A 21,286-nucleotide genomic window follows, 5' to 3' on the forward strand; every position below is an offset into this window, starting at 1 on the left:
TGAGTTGTTTTTATTTGCATTTCTCTAATTAAGAGTGACTTACAAGGGGCAGCTGGGTAGCTCAGTGTATTGAGAGCCAGGCATAGAGACAGGAGGTCCTAGGTTCAAATCTGGCCTCAGACACTTCCCAGCTGTGTGATCCTGGGCAAGTCACTTAACCCCCATTGCCTACCCCTTACCACTCTTCTGCCTTGGAGCCAATACACAGTATTAACTCCAAGATGGAAGGTAAGGGCTTAAAAAAATGAGACCTTTTTGAGAGAAAATTTTTATAAAAATTTTTACTCACATGGGTTTCCAGCCTGTCCTAGCCATGTTTTTCAGCAGGGGAATACAGTGGGGCTAATCAGTCCCACCCCATTCTAGTTTCTAAATTGAATTCTTAAGCTGACTCTGGGCTCTTGGCTGAGAGAGAGAGTTGCAACTCAAGATTTTTTTTCCCACAGGATGGTTTCTTTTTTTTTGAGGTCAGATAGCCCAAATCAATGGATTTGAAGTCAGAGTTTTGGGGAATAAGTATTTGATTTTTAATTTCTTTCTTTTTTCTTCTCTTGACCCCAAACATCAGAGGTAGTCTGTATTTCATATGCAAATACTCTTGTTCTTGGTGTTTTTGACCCTAGGGAGAAGGGAAAAAAACAATACTTTTCCAAGCCTCCTAGCTAACTCCCAAAAGGTTTTTTCTTTCTCTTTGCCTTCAAGTAATTGTCTTTTGTTTTGCCATGGAGCTAGTTTTATTTGAGGAATAATGCTGTTACAAAGCATGGCTTACTATATGAAGGAGCAGTGCATTACCTATCTCAAACAGCTCAAGGTTTTGGAGTGTCTTTTCTTACTATTGTTCCTGAGTGCACTGATCCTTGTGTCTAGCTTGAATAGTCCTGAGATTCAGAGAGGACATTCATCCTCCTACACACCTTTAGCATTTTGGCCTGCCTAGTCTCTGCAACTCATCCCATATAGGGGTCATCTACACTATGCCCAATGAGTGTATGGGGGCCTCCAGAGGTGTGATAAAAGAAATGCAAATGGATGATAAATACTGGGGAGAGGAAAGAACCTTACTGAGATCAGGAGGTGAATTTTAAACCTTTTCAGACTCCATTGTTTTATTGCTTGCTAACCATTTTCAGTTTGTTCCCCTCCATGATAGTGAACAAATCTTTATTGGAATTGGAAAAAAGGACTTGAATTCAGCACCTGTATCATGTCATGCTTATTGTATTTTGTTGATTGTTTGCTTTTAGGTTTAATTATTTTAAGTTCATATATTAATCTAATCAATATCTTTCTGTTACACTGAGTCATTTTAAACTACTGTGTTTTTGGCTATTGGATATATTCTGTTATATGATCTTTATTTGTTCCTTTCCTCTATGATTGTACTTAAGGAAATATCATTGTAAAAGCCCATGAACAACTTGCATAAATACCCTTTTCAGTGAAAAATCCATAACTAATGTCACCAAATCCATCAAGATCACATGTTGTTTATACAACCTTTTCTTTCATTTTGCCTTTGTTAATTGTCACATAGATGATGGATGGACTCCATCAAAACTGGTTACAACCTGTATACAATCTTTGAGGAATTTAATGAGCTACATATCTCAATTGAGTTTAAGGAGTCTTCAGAAATGATCTTTAAGATATCTTGAAGCTTCTGAATGATGTTTTTTTAATATATATTATAAAAAGTTTGAGTTAAAGGTAGAGAACAAAATAGAAGTTGCTGCCAGAAAAGTTTTTTATATAAAGCATGAAGCCAAAAATAACTTCGGCATGATATTTTAACTCTTCAGTTTAATCTACTTCTACCATAATGATCTAGATTACTGGTGACATTTTAAACCCAAAAAGTTTTCATCAGCAGTAGAGAGGTTTGTGTTTTTTCTAGGCTCTTCTGCCAAATTTTGCAATAATGGCTGTAATAGACTTTGTTAAAAATATCTTTGCCAAGGTTGAAAGATTTGCTACATCTATAGAACTTGTTATAAGTATCCATCAGTTCATAGATTTTTAAAAATGTCACACAGCAAGTGGCTATATAGAGACTCATGTAAATCCTATATAATGGTAGGTTTGTTTGTTATTGTTATTAATTAGGCTATTATGAATTTTGCGAATTTTGGTACTTTCTTTAAATGTTCACTATCTACTGTATTAGTGTTTTATAAAACTTACTTTGTGAAAATCATTTCCATTCACCCAGTGGTTCATGGTCAAGTTAAAAAGGAAATGGATCTCATTTTGGGGTGAGAAACCTTTGTATTCTACCTCTTCATGGCTGACACAGTGTGTCACTGATTGTAAGCTATATATTTTTGATTTTTAAAACATTTTTTATTATTGTTTTTCTTCCTGTGTGTGCAATACAATATTTGAGTTTTCTTTTTTCTCTCATTTTTTTGGGCTAGAAGCACATGTTACCAGTATTAAAAAGTTGTTTTTTTTTTTTAATTTTGCACTAGGACAAGTTTAAAAATGTCCATTAACCCTAATGTCCTTGCATACCCCAAAAGCTTTAGACTATAGAAATAATGTCATTGATTATTTTTTTAAAATTATGGTTCTTTGCTTAATGATTCTGTCTGATTCTAAGAGAAGGGAACAAAAAGAGCCACTGCACAGTGCCAAAAAAGCACAAAGCTAACCTGCATAGTGCCAATCGAGCACAAGGTCAAAGAGACCAAATCAGTGGGATTGATGAAATTTTGAATCAAGACAAGAGGACTTGAACTTGTTTGGGGTTTGAGGTTGCAACTGTTTTGACATATGTCAGAGGCAGGACTTCCCTGAGCCCTAACAAGCACCTCACTTTGGCTGCCATCCTGGCTTCCATAATCTAGTCCCTTTTTTGTCTTTCATAATGTGGCAAACTTTCTGTAGACCTGGCTACTTATTGAATAAGTGCATAATTACATAAATCACTTTAATTGGGCCCTGATTCAAGGATCTGTTTTAGGTTTATTTTTCCTTTATTTAGATTTTTTAAACATAAGGCTTCAATATTTTATATTTCATCCACAAGTTATTTTTCTCTTTTAATTTGATTTTTTAATGTTTTTGTTTTCTTTTGCCAATTGATTCATATACCTCCTAAATGCCATGCATCCCTGAGTGATCCCTGTGTTTGTCACCATCCTCCTCAGAGGGGAATATATTATTATCCTATAATGCAAAGTTTAAATTCTTTTGAGAGTAATTTTAGGATAAGAAATTTGCTACCTCCTTGAATCCAGAAAGTGAATTGTTTGGAGAAGGCACCATGTAGATGCCCTGCAGAGACCAAACACTGCACCAAAAGATCCAGAGTGAACTTTGGGATGTGCTAAATTGAACTATGGGGGGGGGGGTTTGAAAATGCATTTGTTTTGAATGTACCCTCTTATGCCAAAAAGGGGAACTGCTCCCTAATTGACTTTTTGTCAATGTAGCAATCATTGGCTTTGTTCTTTCTCTTTTATTTCCCTCTTATCCCCATATTATTGTAATTTTCCTTTAGAAGCTATATTGTATGTACCTCTAGTTAAAATTATAAGTTCATTGTGTTTAAAATGATCCCTTTGGGGAGACTGGTCTCCCAAAAGGATCACATAGGAGAATGCATATTCAGAAATCTTCAGCCCTTGGACTTCATCCCCCAGAAGTCCTTCAGTATTTCCCAGAATTCCTTTTAATCTCTCCACCACATTGTGTGGTCATGTTTTGTATAATAATTGTGGGTGATTCCACCTCTCTCTCTTTTTTTCTGCCTGTGCAGCTGGGAGAGGTAGCTTGACTCAGGCTTTTTACTTTTGTCTTTTATTCCTTTTACTTCAAGTTTATTATTAATAAATCTTTTAAACATAATACTTGGAATATTTGAATATTAATTTTACTTCTCACATGACCCTCCTACTTTAGGGGACAAATAGATGTCTTAGATATAAACGGATGGTTATCAAAGCATAGCCTGGAGGTGTATCTCTGTGTCCATCTTGAAATCTGAGGGAGAATCCAAGGGGGATAATTTTCTTAAGAGACTTTCTCTTGCATGTCTGGGGCCTTATCAATTCTTTGATGTTTTAGGGCTAGTAGTCACAAGAATGCAAGGAAGCAAAGGAATTTTCCTGCTTACAATTTGGCTGAACAAATTGTAGTATCTGTTGGTGATGGAATACTATTGTGCTGAAAGGAATGATGAACTGGAGGAATTCCATGTGAACTGGAATGACCTCCATGAATTGACAAGGAGTGAAAGGAGCAGAGCCAGGAGAACATTGTACACAGAGACTGATACACTGTGGTACAATCGAATGTAATTAACTTCTCTAGTAGCAGCAATGCAATGATCCAGGACAATTCTGAGGGACTCAGGAGAAAGATGCTCTCCACATCCAGAGGAGGAACTGTGGGAGCAGAAACAGAAGAAAAACAACTGCTTGATCACATGGGTCAATGGGGACATGACTGGGGATGTAGATTCTAAGCGATCAACCCAGTGCAAATATCAATAATATGGAAATAGGTCTTGATCAGTGACACATGTAAAACCCTGTGGAATTGCTCATTGGCTGGGGAGTGGGGAGGTAGGAGAGGAGGGAAAGAACATGAATCATGGAACCAGAGGAAAATATTCTAAATTAACTAATTAATTAAATAAGCGTAATAGAAATAAAGAGAGAAAGAAAGAGAGGAAGGGAGAGAGAGAAGGGAGGGAAGGAGAGAGAGAGAGGGAGGGAAAGGAGGAAGGAAGGAAGGAAGGAAGGAAGGAAGGAAGGAAGGAAGGAAGGAAGGAAGGAAGGAAGGACAAACGCTTGCTGTGGCACAGTGTTGGGAAAAGGTCTTCCTTCTCACCAGGCACTGGAGGGGATCCCGGCGGTCTTCCACGATTCCGGAATCAGCGCCATTCCCAGATGTGGTCAGGGCCTTCCTGGAGGCCCAGGAGCCCCAGCCCAATGCTGCTCCGAGGACCCTGGACAGACCAGGACGCACCTAGTCCTTCCTTCTGAGACTCCGCAGCTCTTCCTCAGCACGCCGTGGCTGTGGCCCACACCGGCGCCTCCCAGTGGCTGCTGCCAGCAGGGGCATCTCCCAGCCCAGGGCCGGGACTGAACATCTCGGTCCTCCGGGGTTGAGGTGGGCTCACTTTCATGCTGCCTGCAGGATCTCTGGTCTTCTTCACAGTGAAAGTGGCCCCAGCCAGAGGGGGTTTCTGTGATCGCCTCCGGCCCCGCCTCCCGGGTACTGATTGGCTCCTCAGCAAAGCCCCGCCCCCGAGACACCTGAGGACACGCCCACCCTCCCGGTTGCCCAGCTCCCTCAGGCCCCCCCAGCCTCTGGGCTTGTTCTCCGTGAGCAGGGTTTCCCCTTCCCAAGCCTGAGGGGGCACTGCCGGGGGCCGCAGGGCTGGGGGGGGGTCCCTAAAAGGGCAGGAGGGGCCGTTTGCGCGCCGCCTGAGTCCAGGGCCCTGAAAGGGTAGCGGAGGACCCCCAGAGGAGCCCGGTCTGTCCAGGGAGCGCTCTTGTCCCGCCTCTTGGGTCAGTTCCCTCTCCAGTCCGCCCAATGGGCGGAGTCCAGTCGGACAGATACGGCGTGGCCCCACCCAGCCGCCAGCAGCGCCCGCCCCGCGCATGCGGCAGGACCGCCTGGACTACGTTTCCCAGAAGGCTGCTCGCCAACACCGGAAGCGGCGTGTCCCGGGACTCTGGGCAATGTGGTGGGTTTCTCTGGGGATTCACCCCGCACGTGCCTTGCAGCCTGGCCCCGCGCCGTCCCGGGACGGCTCCTCGGCCTTTGCCCTCCAGGTGCGTGTCCTCCCCGCCTCGCCTCACGGCGGGGTGTCTCGGCCCCCGGACTGGGCTCCGCGTCAGGGCGTGCCCCAGGGTCCCCGAGCCCCTAGTCCCGGCTCCGGGAGCGGAGTGGAAACGTCCCAGGCCGGCCTCTGGGGCCACCAGCCAAAGAGGAGCGGCAGAGCAGGCCCTCCACGCCGGGGGGGGGGGGGGCGGGGGAGCAGCACCTCGAGCCACTGGCCCGAGCGACGGAGGCAGAGACCGGCTTTCCAGGGCCCACTTCCTGGCCCACCAGCGACCCCTAAGCTCTTCCGCATGGGAGAGGGGAGGAGCTCCGCCCCGGAACCTCTGGAAGAAGCTTCAGTCCGTCCCACGCCTTACCCCTGTACCCCGGGAGAGACCGCCCAGACAATAGGGGACTCCCCAGGCAAGTGCCCGGCCCCACCCCTGCCCTTCGGGGATGGGGGCGGGGGGCGGGGAGATGGGCCGAACTCTTCCCAACTTGAGGACCCTGAGCCGGCCCCCAAGCCCTGTTTCCCCGCCCCAGCTCCCAGGACGCCCCTTGGACCCGGCATCCGAGGGGAAGGTGGGAGCCGGGTGGAAGAGGGCGACTCTGACTGGCCCCTTCTGCCCCCTGTGACCCTGTCGGAGGAGTGGGGGAAGGGGGGACAGACCCTTTTCATTTCCAGCCCGGGCCCTCCCTCTCCATCTAGGCCGGAGCCTTTGTCCCTGCAGCCAGCCTCCTGCCCAGGAAGAGGGAGGAAAGAGAGCCAGGCCTGGAGCCGGAGGGAATGGCCCCGGGGAGCCCCAGCCGGCCGGCCCAGGTGAGAGCCCCAGGTGGCTGGTGTGTGGTGCCTGGGATGGTTTCTGCCCGCAGCGCCCTGCTCTCCTCTGCTGCTTTTCAGCCTGATTCCTGGCACTTCGGCGTCTCCAGCTTTTACCCCTCTGGCCCCCCTTTGGTGGTTCCGACTGACAAGGGGAGCCACTTTCGCCGTTTTTCTCTGTCTTTGCCCCCTGCGTGTGGAGCCGCCCCTCCCCCCAGGTTCTCCCCTTTCTCTTTCTCTTGTCCTCCTCAGAGCAGACGTGGCCCCCGCCGCTGCTGCTCCTTTCCCCTGTCTCAGCCCTGGGCTCCGAATCCCTCCGTCTTGCCATTTAATTAAGGAAGAAAGGGCCTCTGTGGGGACCTGCTGGAGCAGCCAAGGAAGGAAGAAGCCAGGCTCTGCCCCGCAGGCGCTCCCATGCCAGCAGCCGGGTCCACATAGGCTCTGACCAGTATGGAAGGGACCGGGAGAACGCTTGTTTTAGCTGAGACTCGAGGGAAGCCAGGAGGCTCAGGGGAGGAGGCAGAACATTCCAAGACTTTGGAAAGGCTCAGCCAGGAGGTCGCTGTTCCAGGACCAGAGGAGGGAGAGGAGAGTAAGGTATAAGAGGTCTGGACTGTTGATAGGACACCTCACAAACGATACCTCATCTGCCCTTATTGTCCCTTGCTTGGGACAGCCCCGGAAAGGCAGCGCAGGATAGGGCCAGACAGGTACAGGGCAGGTCTTGTCTCCTCTCAGAGGGTGACTGGCTCTCTCCGTTGGGGGTGGATATCGTGGTCCTTCATTCCCCCCGGCTCTCCTCCTGAGGTACCTAAGGCAGAGAGAGGGGAAAGCCCTTTGGGGTCACACGAGGCTGGGCAGAAGCCTTAGGCAGAAGGAGGTGCAGAAAAAGGCAAATTTCTTTTTCTGTTCACACTCGGAGGGTTAAAGGCCAAGAAAATCATGTCTTCATCATCTGTCAGGAAGTTCCCATCTCTAGATGGGATCCAGAGAGGGGGCCTCCTTGTTCAAGGTTTCTTTCTCACTTGGGGAAGGGAGGGCTCAGGGTTTCAAGTGTTGCCTCAGACACTCATAATGGGGAGGACCTTTGGGCCGATCCCTTCTCCGCCCTTCGGTTCCCTTCTGTAAATTGAGAAATGTTGGACGAGCTCCGTGCTGAAGTGTGTGTCGGCTCTAAGGCCTGTGAGTTTTGGTGTTTTAGGAGCTGGTGACATTCCAGGATGTGGCCGTGGACTTCACCCAGGAGGAGTGGCGCCTCCTGGACCCTACTCAGAAGGAGCTGTACAAGGAGGTCATGCTGGAGAATGCTCAGAACATGTTCTCCCTGGGTAAGGACCCCTACCCCTGGTCGCCAAATCTGCCATCAAAAGGGGTGCCTTTGTCCCCTCCCAAATAAGCAGAGTTTCAGGCCCAAGAGCTGCTCTCCTGTGTCCGAGAGACTAGGCCCTCTGAGCTGCCTCACTTTCGCCTTGTGTGATGGGGAGCTGGAAATTTCCTTTGCTGCTCCCCAAGCTGTCTCCCCCTGCTTCTGGGCACCTTCAGGTGAAGGATCAATCCAGTGATTCCGAGTCTCAGCCTTGGAGTGAATCTCGGACATTGTCAAGTTTATCCTCCACCTGGATGTGAATTTTGGCTGCAAAACTTCTAAGAACATGATCATTTCCTTGACGATGGGCAGTGAAGGGACTCCTCTTCCTCCCAAGACCACCCCTCCTCTCCGAGAAGGGTTTTGTCCCTGGCATCTTTTGGGGGGATTAATAAGGATAAAATTGCAACTCACTGATCGTGGCATGGCTCATAGAGGCCCAGCATAGCAAGGATATCTTTGTTCTTCCTTTATACATCTCTGAAATTCCAGTAGAGATGTAGAGGGGGAAAGGGAAGGGAGAGAATATTTATAGACATCTACTGTGAGCCAGGAACTGTGCTGAGGGCTTTCTGTGTGAATATTATCTATCTTGATCCTCATCACACCCATTTGGTTTGGGTGCTGTTATTATCCCCATTTTATAGTTGAAGAAACTGAGGCAAGCAGAGGTTCAGTGACTTGCCCATGGACAGCCACCTAGGAGGTGTCTGAGACTAGATTTGAACTGGGGTCTTCCTGAGACCAGATCCAGCTTCCTCTAACTCATAGAAAATGGAAGTGTGGCCATCCCTCAGTGAGGGAGGTTAGACAAAGGAGGGGTTTTCTGCATCCACACTGGTTATGTGTTCTCCATCTTCCTTTCTGTTTCCCAGAGTGCCCAGCAGTAAACATCCTGGTGTTATAAATAAAAATTAATCTGGAGGCTTGTTACGAGATTCAAAAGCATTTACTAGAAAAGACAAAAAAAGAGATAAGTTTCAGCCTTTTTAACTATAGGTATAAATCGAATTGATCCCTCATTGTGGTCAGTGTTCTGGGCCTCTGCAGCTTGCCAGATTGCAGGATGGCATAAGATAAAAGCTCAGAGAAAAGCCTCGGCCCAGAGACGGGTAAGGAGGCAGAGTCCGCCTCTGCTTTCTGTGCTGGCTTTTCAAAAGCTCTGCTTCTCCTGCGGTGGCAATATTACCCCAGGACGGAGGCACTGACACTGACTGTGCCAGGATGCTAACTCTGTGACTCCTCTGATGAGTCTTTCAAAGGTGGACTGAGTTAGAGGGGCCCTAAATATTTACCTCCCACACTAGAACCCATCTCTGAGTAGTCCTTGAAACCTCCCTGTGGCCTTGCTTCCCTTCCCCCATTCCCTAATGGCATTTCAATGGCAAGTTTCTCTCCATCCTCAATCCTACCTTGTTCCTCATGCCCAGGAATTCCAGTTCCCAGAAGATATCCGGTCTCTCATTTGGAGCAAGAAGGCCCAAGGAATTCCTGTCCAGGTGAGTGAGGTGAAAGCTGGTGTATGTGCACTGTTGTCGCAAGGGCTTCTTCAGGTTAGGAGGGAAGGAAGAGCTAAACTTGAGGCAGGAAAACCTGACGTGGAATTATTTTTCAGATACTTTTTAGCACTGAGACCCTGAGCAACTCACTGAACCTCTGAGCTTCAGTTTCCTCATCTGTGAAATGAGGGGGTTAGACCCCATGGCCTTTTCCTCTCCCTTCTAATGATGAGTCAATAATCTTGGGATTATTATTCTGGGAACTTTGGGGCCTGGAACCATCCTACAACTATATCAAAAAGGCTGAGGTTTTTTTTAGACCTTCCTTAAGTCAACAAGCATTGATTAAGTCCTACTGTATGCCAGATCTGTTGCCAAGCCCTGTGCTCTCAAGGGGCTCACAGCCTAGTGGGAAAGACAACATGGTCACAACGATGGAAAACCTGTTGTTACATACAGGATAAATTGGAGCCGATCAAGAGAAGGAAGCAGGTACTGAGGTCCAGGAAGACTGGAAAAGGCTTATTCTAGAAGCTGGGGTTTTGTCTGCACTTCAGAGAAGCCAAGGAGAGCACTGTAGGTGTGTGGGCCAGCCAGGGAAAAGCCAGAGAGCTGGGAGATGGAGTGTTTGTTCATGGAACAGAAAGGAGGCCCCTTCCCCACCTGGGGTGGTAGCATATGTTGAGTGCGGGTGAAAGATGGAAGACGGGCCAGGGTAGGAAGGCCTTAAACAGCCCAACAGAGGATTTAATACTAGATCTGGGTGACAGGAGCCAGTGTTGTAATGGGAGTAGGTAGCAACATGGTCGAGGAAGAGCTTGAGGTGAGGATTTTGTCAGCTAGTTGGGGGATGGATTGGCCTGGGGGGAGTCTTTAGAGAACTGCCAGACAGTTCTTGGCAATCACTCAGGTGTGAGAATATTAGCCCCTGAACTAACTAACAAGAAAGGGACAATATTGGGTGGAAAAGCAATGTGTTTGAAAGGTTAAATCCACAGGACTTTGTGAAAGATTGAATGTGCACGTATAGGGGCGGAGGGAAGTATGAGAGAGTTAACGAGGAGTGCATAATGCTGAGGTTATGAACCTGGATGATAATAGAAAGTAAGGAGATGGGAGCATTGGAGGAAAGAGCAGTGAGATTAAAATGACCACAAAACCCTAATTGCAATTACAAATCGGGAGTCAGAAAATGAGAGTAAAAGAAAAGCACTTGTTTATTTCTTTTCCTCATGAGGAAGGCAGATGCCCTCATGGCAAATGCAATGCCTGGGTGCAAAAACAGACATTTTATAGGTTCCTGTCATGACATTCCCCCCTCCCTCCCGTTGTCCAGCCCCGTCCTGGGGTCTGAACTTACAGTGTAATCACAGGGTATTCTAACTGGGTTCAGGGTATGGTGAGGTACAGAGAAAGTGTTTCTTTGAACATTGCTTTTAACATTCTTAAGAGATAAAGAAGCGGATGAGTTGTATATTGCCCTTGAATTGAGGCCTCTCATCTTTTGTCAACCACTTTCCCAGGGTTGTCCCGGAATCTTCCAGATAGTCAACAACAAAAGGTAACAAACTAGCCTTCCACATCCCTTTCCCAATTGAGAGTGTTAACTGGATGTTTTTGCCTTGAGAATATGGGGGGCGGTGTAAGCTGAATGTTCATTCTGAGAATAACACACTTAATTCCATCTCACTCGGGTAACAAGGTTGCTTTTGGGCTTATCATGAGAAATCCCGGGAGAGAGTAGAATCCCCAAAACTTAGAGGGAAGCCAAGAGAACATGAAGTAAAGAGGAATGGTTGATGTTGCAGAGGCTGCAAAAAAGCAGGAGGAATGAAGATTGCGAAAAGGCCTTTGGTTTTAGCCATCAGGAGATCACTGAGAACTTTGGAAAGAAATGTTTTAGGGGAACAATGAAAGTGAGAGCCAGACTACAGAGACCGTAGAAGACTATGAAGAAAGGAAGTGTTGGCCCACCTGTCTAGCTTTTTAGTGATGAAAGGGCTGAAAGATGGGACACCAAATCCTAGGGAGGAAGGGAACATTGGGAGTGGGATGGGTGGTGGGTTATGGAGATAGTGGACACAGTTTATTTCTGGGACTTAGAAAGGAGCCAATAGAAACAGAGATTCATAATTAGTGGGGGGAAATGGGGTGATCCAGGAGAGACTGCTGGGGGAAGAGATGGGATGTGGTGGGCTTGTTTATGTATCTGTATGACTTTGCTTTGGCAAGAAGAAGGACACCCTCTTCTCACAAGTTTTAGGATTAAAATTCTCTGGAGGCTGGATATTGATTTGTAATTATTTGTTAAGGAGAGAAAAGGGTGTTGGAGAAAGAAAAGGCATCTAGTCACCTGGTTGGCCATATAGCTTGCTGCTTACTTTGTCTCCATTTACTCCCATTGGTTGGTTGGGAATCACCCCAAAAGCTTCATTGATGTATATTCCCCCCCGTACCCCTATCACTTCTGGGTCTCCCCATTTGGACAGATTTTACCTCAGGCTGGATAGAAGCTTGACTGGAAAGAGGATGTGGTACAAGAGACTAACATATTCTGGGACCCTAGAGAGCCACAAGGCTTCTGGCGCCCTCCCTAAGGGCTCATTTGTCCCCCTTAACCACATAAGCTTGAGGCCTTGTTCCTCATCTAATCAAAGGGTGGGGGTGAAATCCAAATGGATTTTCAGAATGAAACTTTCCTTTGTAAGAGTTAAAATTAATGTGCAATACTTCAAGTATTATATTTTATAAGATTTATTATCTGACAAAATAGAACCACTTGACTAAGTTTTTCTATCTGCTCAAAATGCCCACTCCACCAAAGCCGCTGACAGGAAAGAAAAAAAGAGCTAAGCACGGAACTCCAACCAATTTATATCCTGTCTACATCAGCACATAACAACAGGAAGTGAGTGAGGTTCTGGGAATCGTGGTTTTGCTGGGAATCATAGTTTTTAGGGTAACAGATTCTAATTTCACAATCCCCTCTGAGATCCTTTGGAAAACTAATCTCCCCAATGGATCTCGTAAACATAAACAACTTATAAATTACAATAATTTGTGGATAAAAGGGAACGAGAACAAAACCAATGATTGCTAGATGCATTGACAAAAAGCCAATTGGGCAATCCCCGTAGGCATAAGAGTATGCATACAAAATAAATGTGTTGCAATCAGTTATGCTCCGTGGTTCACTCTGGGTCTTCGGAGGAGGTTTTTTTCAGGCATTTTCATGGCGCCTTCTTCAAGTAATTAATCTCCTAGATTCAAACAGTTATTAAACTCTTTTTCCTGAAATGTTTTTTTTTTTTCAAGATTTTTTTAGTTTTATGAGAATTATACAATCCCTGTGACAATTATGCGATCCCTCCTGAGGAGGGTGTTGCAGTTCCTATGATAATTACATAATCCCCCCTGAGAAGGGTGTTGACCAACACTTGGGTCCACTCAAATAGCCACCGAAGCTCATGGCTTTCAATCTTGGCTGAAATGCTCCCTCTTGGGGGCCATTTAGGGGTACCATGCCCCTTAGGAAGTTTTTGTAAGACTATAATCCATCACGGGGTAACCAACCCCTTGGGTTTGCTCCCTCCTTTGGCATGGGACTGTAAGTGCTCTAAAAGGCATGTCTTTCATATATGTCTCATCTATTTTAATGTGGAGTCAAGGAATAGTGCTGTAGCACTTCACTCCAGCTACTAAATGGACCCTTACCTTTTGTTACAAACAACTCAAAGGTACTTTTACAATGGTATCTTCTCCAGCCCAGTTATATGGGGAGGTACAAATAAACACAATGTAACAGCATATATAGCTAATTGTCAAAACACAGTAGCTTAGAGACATAGTGTAACAGTACTTAAACAAAATAAAATCTTAAAACAAGCAATCAGAATATACAATATATGTGACAGGATATAGGCACTGAGTTTGAGTCCTTTTTTTCCAATTCCAATAGAGACTTCCATAAAACAATGGAGTCTGAAAAGCTTAAAAATCCACCTCCAGATTCTGGAAGGTTCCTTCTCCACAGGATCATAATCCATTTAGGTTCCTTTTGTTACACCTCCGGGATCTCCCATAGTGAGGGAGAATTCTGGGCTAAACATAGTGTGGAGGAATCCCACATTGGATGTATTGTAGAGACTAGGCAGGCCAGAATGGCAAGGGGGTGTAGAGAGCTGAATCTCTCCCCTGAATCTCAGGCAAGCTAATCGCAAGGACCAGTGCTCTGAGGAATGGTAGGAAGAAAAACCATCCTAAAACTGGGAGCTGTTTGAAATAGGCAATGCACTGCTCTTTCATAGAGTGGGTCATGCTTGCCATTCTACTTCCTGTTTGGAAGAGTAACCTTCCTTCCCCTTTCCCCAGGGGTAAAATGCCAGGGAGCAGCTTGCTTCCCCTGCCACGGGGACAGGGAGTGAAGAGGGATTGCCTAAGGGAAACATACCTGGGCTTCCAAGGCAAGCACTCAGCTGTTGGCAATGTAAGGGAAAGATTTATACTTTCCAAGCCTCCAGAGAGCGGCTTCAATCAGCAGAAGCAGGCGGCTGGGACCACCCAGGGAGTTAGAGCAGAAGATAGGATGGCCAGCAACAGGCAGCAGCTCCAAAGAGAGTATCCTGGGGGGTGGGGTGGGGGAGTGAAAAGCTGTGACAGGAGAAACGTGGTTTCTTCAGACTAATCTACTCAGAGTTAAGGGTTTCTGAACCCCACTTCTGGTCACCATGAATGTAGGATTTAAATTAATGTGCAATACTTCAAGTATTATATTTATAAGATTTATTATCTGTTAAAATAGAACCATGTGACTTAGTTTTTCTACTTGCTCAAAATGCCTGCTCCACCAAAGCCTCCAATAGGAAGGAAAAAAGCTAGATACAGAACTCTACCCAATTTATATCCTGTCTATGTCAGTATGTAATGATAGGAAGTGAGCGGGGTTCTGGGAATCATAGTTTTTAGGGTAACAGATCCTAATTTCACACCTTTTAAAAGGGAAAGAAAGGTACAGATTTATGTTAAATTCTCATAGAGATAGGGTCAAAGGAGAAGTAGAAGGCATCTGTCTGATCAATGTGAAATGGGGTGGGGATAAGAGAGCTCTAGGGAAATGTTTTCCCGGTGACGCTTTAAGGCCATGTTCTCATCACAGAGTGTAGGGTGCTCTGATATTTCCAGAGTCACTCAGCTAGTTAGTGTCTGAGGCTGAACTGGAACGGAAGTCTGCCTGACTGCTGGCTCCTTGCTATATCCACTTGGCCACCCAGCTGCATCCTGGGGATAACAAGTTTCTACCTTCAAAGATGCTTTGTTTAAGAAAGAGTACAAAGATCAGTAGTGCCTGGGCCTGGGATGGAAGGAAGGCAAGGTCTGCAGAGTGAAGGGGGTCATGCCCTGTCAGTGATAGATGTCTAGAATCATAGATCCCATTCCCTTCCCTCTCCTGCCGTTTCCTTCTAAAGATGGAGGCAGAGGCATAGAAGAAAGATGATAGGAGGATATGGTGAGGAAAAGACAATGTGTTGTCCTGAAGAGATGAGAATGAGACCAATGGCAGAGTTCATTAGGAAGGAGAACCCAACCCCATGTTGTTGGAACAAGCGCGCCCCCCCCCCCCCCCCTAGCGATCCAGGCAGCTTTCGAAGCGGGGAGATGTCATCATGTCATAGGTTTTGTGGCAATGCCCCCAAAGGTATAGATTGTTAGGATTGGTATTGTCTGGAGGCTCTCTCTCAATGTCTCATCATATGGGGAAGAATATAAAGCAGGTTAGAGAAAGAAAAGGCAGCAGCCATTCTCTTACAAAGGGAAGCGACCTCCCAGAACTGACTGCACCAACTCCACAGCAGAGCTTAGGCATGCCAGCACTCTCCTAAGCAGCCAGAGCCAGCTTACCCAGGCTGGCACTCTCCTACTTGCCTCCCTCTGAGCCACCTCCTCTCTCCGTGATCCTGAACCAAGTAGCATCTTCCTTCCCCCTGTTCCCATTAATGCTCCTTGGCACAGCCCTTCCTGGAACTCCTCCCTTTGAAGGAGTCTGCCTTGAGGTCAGACAAGAGGTTGGTCTTCCAGATGCCAAGAGTGACCATGTGGTCCTTAGAATGGCTGCCCAGTCCTGGTACAGCATCTGCCAGTTTGGTAGGGAGAATCAGAGGAAGAAGAGAAAGGCCCATTGGCGTGAGCCAGAATGAAATATTTGGTTCTTAGAAAAAAGAAAATTACAAACCAAGGTGATCCCAATGACTGAAGAAAGTAGTGGTCCAAGAAGATGAGGGAATTTCATATTTCCCTGAGAACTGAAGAAAGGCACAGTTTTAGAGAAATCTTGGAAGAGTTCTCTGACTTGGTTTGGAAAGCAGTGAGCAGAGCAAGGAGAATAGTTTGTGCTTAATGCAACAGAACACCAAGAACCCTGAAATCTTTTGTGAGAATCCCCCTTCAACAGCCACGCCAAAACATTTGTGTGGTTCCCTTGCTTACTGACTCGACTACTCAGAATGGCCTTTTAAATCTATGCATTCAGGGCTCCCAGTGGTGACTCCAAATTACCATAGACATTAGACTACCACATCCTAAAATGTCAAATTGAATTTTGGAAATTCAACATAAAATTTTAGGTTCAGAAGTATAAAATAATTATGGAAATTCTATGTTGGGCTTTTTCTAAGAATTATTTTAAATTCCTATAATGATAACTAACCTGAATACATGACCAAGCCCATGCCAGTGCTGATGCCAGGTAGCTGAGAAAGAGGATTGGAGCCAAGTAGGGTTTTGTGGGCTCACCAATGGGAGTGTGACCCACAGAGTCAAAGATTCCCCCAGGGAACAGTATGTGAGGCTTATATGGGATCTGGGGAGTGAGCAGCAGGATAGAGAAATGGGGCTCCAGGTGATCCAGTGCAAACCGCTTTCCCCAGTTTCAGGATCAGAGGTTTCTGGACCAGACTGTGTAGTGGGGACCTGGGTGGGGTGCGGGGCTCTGTTTCTCAGAATAGCTTACACAAGGAGATATTCTCATCCCAAGCACTGATGGCACAATACAGACATATGTGTGAAGAAAATGGAATGGCTCTGGACCCACTCCAGGCACCATACTGAGCATTTTAACAGAATTAATTTGATTCAACAGTCCTGAGAGCAAGCACTATTCTGAGCCTCATTTTACAGTTGAGGGAACTGAGGCAAACAAAAATGAAGTGACTTACCCAGACTTGACTCAGGCTCAGCTGTGTGGACTGCTTACACTAATGTTTCTTCCAATTTCTTTCTGTACAAAAGGGTTATTTAAAACATTTGATTTCCTCTTCTGTTAATTGGATAATTTTATATTTTTGTAAATATTCATTTCAGTTAGACTATCTAATTTATTAGAATAATTACTGTGATTATTTTTCATTGGTTTTCAATTCATTCTTTTAATTTTTAATACAGATAACTTAGTTTTCTACTTTCCTTTTTAAAATCAGTTTAACCAATGGTTTTTCTATTAGGATATTTTACCATAAAAAGAGCTCTTGTGTTTAATTACTAGTTCAAAAGTTTTCTTTCAGTTTCATGAATTTCTTCTTTAATATCCAGGGTTTCCAATTTGGTGTCTAATTGGGGATTTTTAATTTTGCTCTCTTTCTAGTTTTTTGTTTTTAGTGGCATGCCCAGTTGACTGATTTGTTCTTTCTATCTTTTCTGGATGTAAGCATTTAAGAGAAACATTTTCTCCAAGTGCTGTTTTGACAGCATCCCATCAGTTTTGGCAGGTCACTTCATAGTTGTCCTTGTCTTTAATGAAATCATTGTTTGTTTCTATGATTAATTCTTTGACTCTTTTAGATTACATTATTTACAAATACTTTTTTAAATTTCTTTCCATTTCTCTTTATTGAATGTAATTTTTTTCTTACCTTTTGATCTGAAAATAATTCATTTTGTTTTTCTGCATTTGTTTGTGAATTTTTTATGCCCTAACACATGGTCAGTTTTTGTGAAGGTGCCATGTACTGCTGGAATGTTCTCTTTTCTATACACATTCAGTTTTTCCCCCAAAGTCTGTAATGGCTAACTTTTCTAAAATTTTATTCATAGCCTTAAACTTTTCCTTATTTATTTTATGATTAGATTCGTCTAGTTCTGAGAGGGAAACATTGAGATGTTTTCTTTTTTTTTTTTAATTTAGGTAATCAGAATCATTGAAAGCTACAGATAAAAGCTTAAAAAGAAAGAAACAATGGCTATCTCCAAAAAGTAATAGTCCAGAAAAGAATCTTTTATGCCTCAGATAGAATGCAAAAAACAAGGTTGACCCCCCACCCCCATCATGGGTTCTACAGCAACAAAAAAGGAATTTTAAATGAGATCACCAGAGAAATTCCATTATGCTTAAAGATTTGATATTGAAATAATAGGAATTTTTAGTGTGCAAAAAATGGCACAATATCTATAGATCTGAAGAGAGTATAAGAAAAGTGCATATTCTTTCAAAACAGCTGAAAAGTAAATCTTTTTCTCAGATTAGCACAAAACTTGCAAAGAAAGACCATGTGATGGAGCTTCAGGAGTGGTCCATAAAGAACAGGAGGAGGATCACTTGAGCACAGCAGAGTAGAATTGATCTCAACATAATGCAATTGAAGAAAAGATTGAACATGAGATGGAGACCATCTGTCCAGTGCACTGGACAGAGAAAAAGCAGTCACTGAGTTTGATTTTTCAGCTGCTGGGGTTTAGGTCAGATCACTCAGCCATTCAGGACTCATGGCCTGGGTTGGAAGGCATAATGAGGATGTTCAGTGTGTTTTTTTCTCAGGGCTGTTATGAGGATCCAATGGGACTGTGTGTGGAAATCTTTGTTCATTAAATCATCTTATTGCTGTGAAGTAATACCATTCTAAAATGATTGATTGCCCTTTTAGGTTTGAAGAGTCTTGTTTTTGACTGAGGAAACTGAATGTCAGTCAATACACTTTCTATCCACAGAAGGAAGAATATATACTTATTTGCATTTCTGTGTTCGTTTCCATCAGATGCAGAGAGCAGGTTTGATGTGAAGGAAATGGCCACAGATGTGAAAATGACCTCATGGAAGGACTGCTTTCACAACAGTGAATTCAGAGCTGGTTATAGTAAACTTGAGAGAATCCACAGTGGCAAGAAACATTATGAAAGCAATCACCATGGAAAAGCTCTCAGGAAGAGTTCCAGTGTTGCCAAAGATAAGAGAATCCATACTGAAGAGAAACCTCATGAGGGTCATGAATGTGGAAAAGCTTTTAGGGATCCCTCTTCCCATATAGTATATCATAGAATCCACCTTAGAGGGAAACCTCATGAATGTAATCATTGTGGGAAGGCTTTCAGAAGTAGAGACAGGTGTATTCATCATCAGAGAATCCACACCGGGGAGAGACCTTATGCATGTAATGAATGTGGAAAGAGTTTCACATATAACTGCAGTCTTTCTGTACATCTGAGAAGCCACACTGGAGAGAAACCTTATGAATGTAAACAATGTGGGAAGACATTCACCAGCAGCTCCAGTCTTACTTATCATCAGAGAGTCCACACTGGGGCGAAACCTTATGAGTGTAGTCAGTGTGGAAAGACATTCACAAGCAGCTCCCATCTTACTTATCATCGGAGAACTCACACTGGGGAGAGACCTTATGAGTGTAATCAGTGTGGAAAGGCTTTCAGAAGCAGTTCTAATCTTGCTGTGCATCAGAAAAACCACAGTGGAGAGAAACCTTATCAATGTAATCAATGTGGAAAGGCTTTCAAAAGGAGCTACAATCTTACTTATCATCAAAGAATCCACACTGGGGAGAAACCTTATGAATGTACTCATTGTGGAAAGACATTCTCAAGCAGCTCCAGTTTTACTTATCATCAGAGAATACACACTGGGGAAAGACCTTATGAGTGTAGTCAATGTGGGAAGACATTCACCTGCAGCTCCCATCTTACTTCTCATCAGAGAATGCACACTGGGGAGAGACCCTATGAGTGTAATCAGTGTGGAAAGTCTTTCAGAAGCAGCTCCCGTCTTACTGATCATCAGAGAATGCACACTGGGGAGAGACCTTATAAATGTAATCAATGTGGAAAGACATTCACCAGCAGCTCTAGTCTTAATTATCATCGGAGAATGCACACAGGAGAGAGACCTTATGAATGTAATCAATGTGGAAAGACATTCACCAGCAGCTCCAGTCTTAATTATCATCAGAGAATGCACACTGGGGAGAGACCTTATGAATGTAAACAATGTGGGAAGACATTCACGAGCAGCTCCCATCTTACTTATCATCAGAGAATGCACACTGGGGAGAGACCTTATGAGTGTAATCAGTGTGGAAAGTCTTTCAGAAGTAACTCCCATCTTACTTATCATCAGAGAAACCACACTGGAGAGAAATCTTAGCAATGTAATCAATACAGAGAGAGTTTATTAAGCAACTACTATCTTGCTGTACATCAGAGAAGCCACGCTGAGGAGAAACCTTATGGATGTAATCAAGGAAAAACTTTTACAAGCAGAGCCAGATGTATTCGTCATTGGAGAATCCACACCAGGGAGTGAGCTTATGCTTGTAATGAATGTGGGAAGTGTTTCACAAAGAACTATAGTCTTGCAGTACATCTGAGAATCCACACTGGAGAGAAACATTATGAGTGTTATCAAAGACTTTCAGATGTTGCTCCCATCATGTTGTACATCAGAGAAACCACACTGAAGAGAAGCCTTATAAATGAAATCAATGTGGAAAGGCTTTCAGAAGGAGCCCCTAACCATCAGGGAATCCACACTGGGGTGAAACCTTATGAATGCAATCATTTGAATGACTTTCAGATGCTGCTCCCTTCTTCCTGTACATGAGAGAATGCACACTGGAGAGAAACCTTATGAATTTAATCAATGTGGAAAGGTGTTCATAAGCCCCTATAAGCTTGGTATGCTTCAGAGAATCCACTCTGGAAGGGAACCTGATCAGTGTAGTCGTTATGGCAAGATTTTCACACACCGTTCCAGTCATACTCATCATCAGAGAATCCACACTGGGGAGAAGCCTTATGAGTGTCTGGAACGTGGTAAAACTGTTCCGTAAACATTTTTCCTTTGCTAGACATCAGAAAATCCACACTAGAGAAAAAACCTTATTAATATTATAATTAAAATCAATCCTGGAGACTTTATATTAGTTACAATGATTTGTTAGTAGAAGAGAGTCTGCCTAGAAGGTCTCCAAGTTGCACTGCTTCTCTCCCCAAGTTCCCTGAGGGCCACCACTGAATGCTTCTCCAAGTGGCTACTAATTAGAGATCATTCCCCTGTTAAGCTGTAGCCTGAGCCGCTGCTTTGGGCTTCTCTTTGGCATAAGATTGTGAGGTCAGATAAGAGCAGGAATTCTCCACTGAAACAGGTGCATTGATCCCCCAAGAAAAAAATGGCAGTGACCCTGCAGGTATTTGAATCCTAGTTTTATCCCTCCTACTCAGAGTTTCTAATTAGTTAGGGATTAACTTCAGTTCCCACCTGAGCAGACACATCACATACATTGACTTCCACTGGTGAGGAACTGCTCTGCCATGTTGGCAAATTGAAGTACATGACTCAGTGGTGCCTATCTATTAGAGCAGGGGTCAGCAACCTTTTTGGCCTTGAGAGTCATAAACGCCACATTTTTTAAAATGTAATTTCATGAGAGCCGTACAGTGCTCACAGTGCGCGCTCCTGTAACAGAGCCTGAAAAAAAATTGACTTTATGGCTTCTGCAGAAAGAGCCATATCTGGCCCTCAGAAGAGCCAGATATGGCTTGAGCCAT

At 44.6% G+C, this 21,286-nt stretch overlaps 1 protein-coding gene across 1 annotated transcript; it reads left to right on the forward strand.

The window, feature by feature from the left end:
- Nucleotides 1–5,615: 5,615 nt before the first annotated feature.
- On the forward strand, nt 5,616–20,833 carry LOC123239230 (zinc finger protein 25-like). The gene is made up of 6 exons (XM_044666482.1): nt 5,616–6,410; nt 6,488–6,598; nt 7,800–7,926; nt 9,015–9,076; nt 9,395–9,463; nt 18,849–20,833. Exons 1-6 carry the CDS (start codon nt 5,616–5,618, stop codon nt 19,881–19,883), a joined length of 2,199 nt encoding a protein of 732 aa, XP_044522417.1. The 3' UTR covers nt 19,884–20,833.
- Nucleotides 20,834–21,286: the final 453 nt, after the last annotated feature.

The sequence above is a fragment of the Gracilinanus agilis genome, chromosome 3, assembly GCF_016433145.1.
Source record: "Gracilinanus agilis isolate LMUSP501 chromosome 3, AgileGrace, whole genome shotgun sequence".
Lineage (NCBI taxonomy): Eukaryota > Metazoa > Chordata > Mammalia > Didelphimorphia > Didelphidae > Gracilinanus > Gracilinanus agilis.

Coding starts and splice junctions, on each gene's coding strand:
- LOC123239230 (XM_044666482.1), top strand. CDS start 5,616: ATGCGGCAGGACCGCCTGGACTACGTTTCCCAGAAGGCTGCTCGCCAA. Junction 6,411..6,487: donor ACTGGCCCCTTCTGCCCCCT/GTGACCCTGTCG, acceptor CTCTCCATCTAG/GCCGGAGCCTTTGTCCCTGC. Junction 6,599..7,799: donor GCCCCAGCCGGCCGGCCCAG/GTGAGAGCCCCA, acceptor TTGGTGTTTTAG/GAGCTGGTGACATTCCAGGA.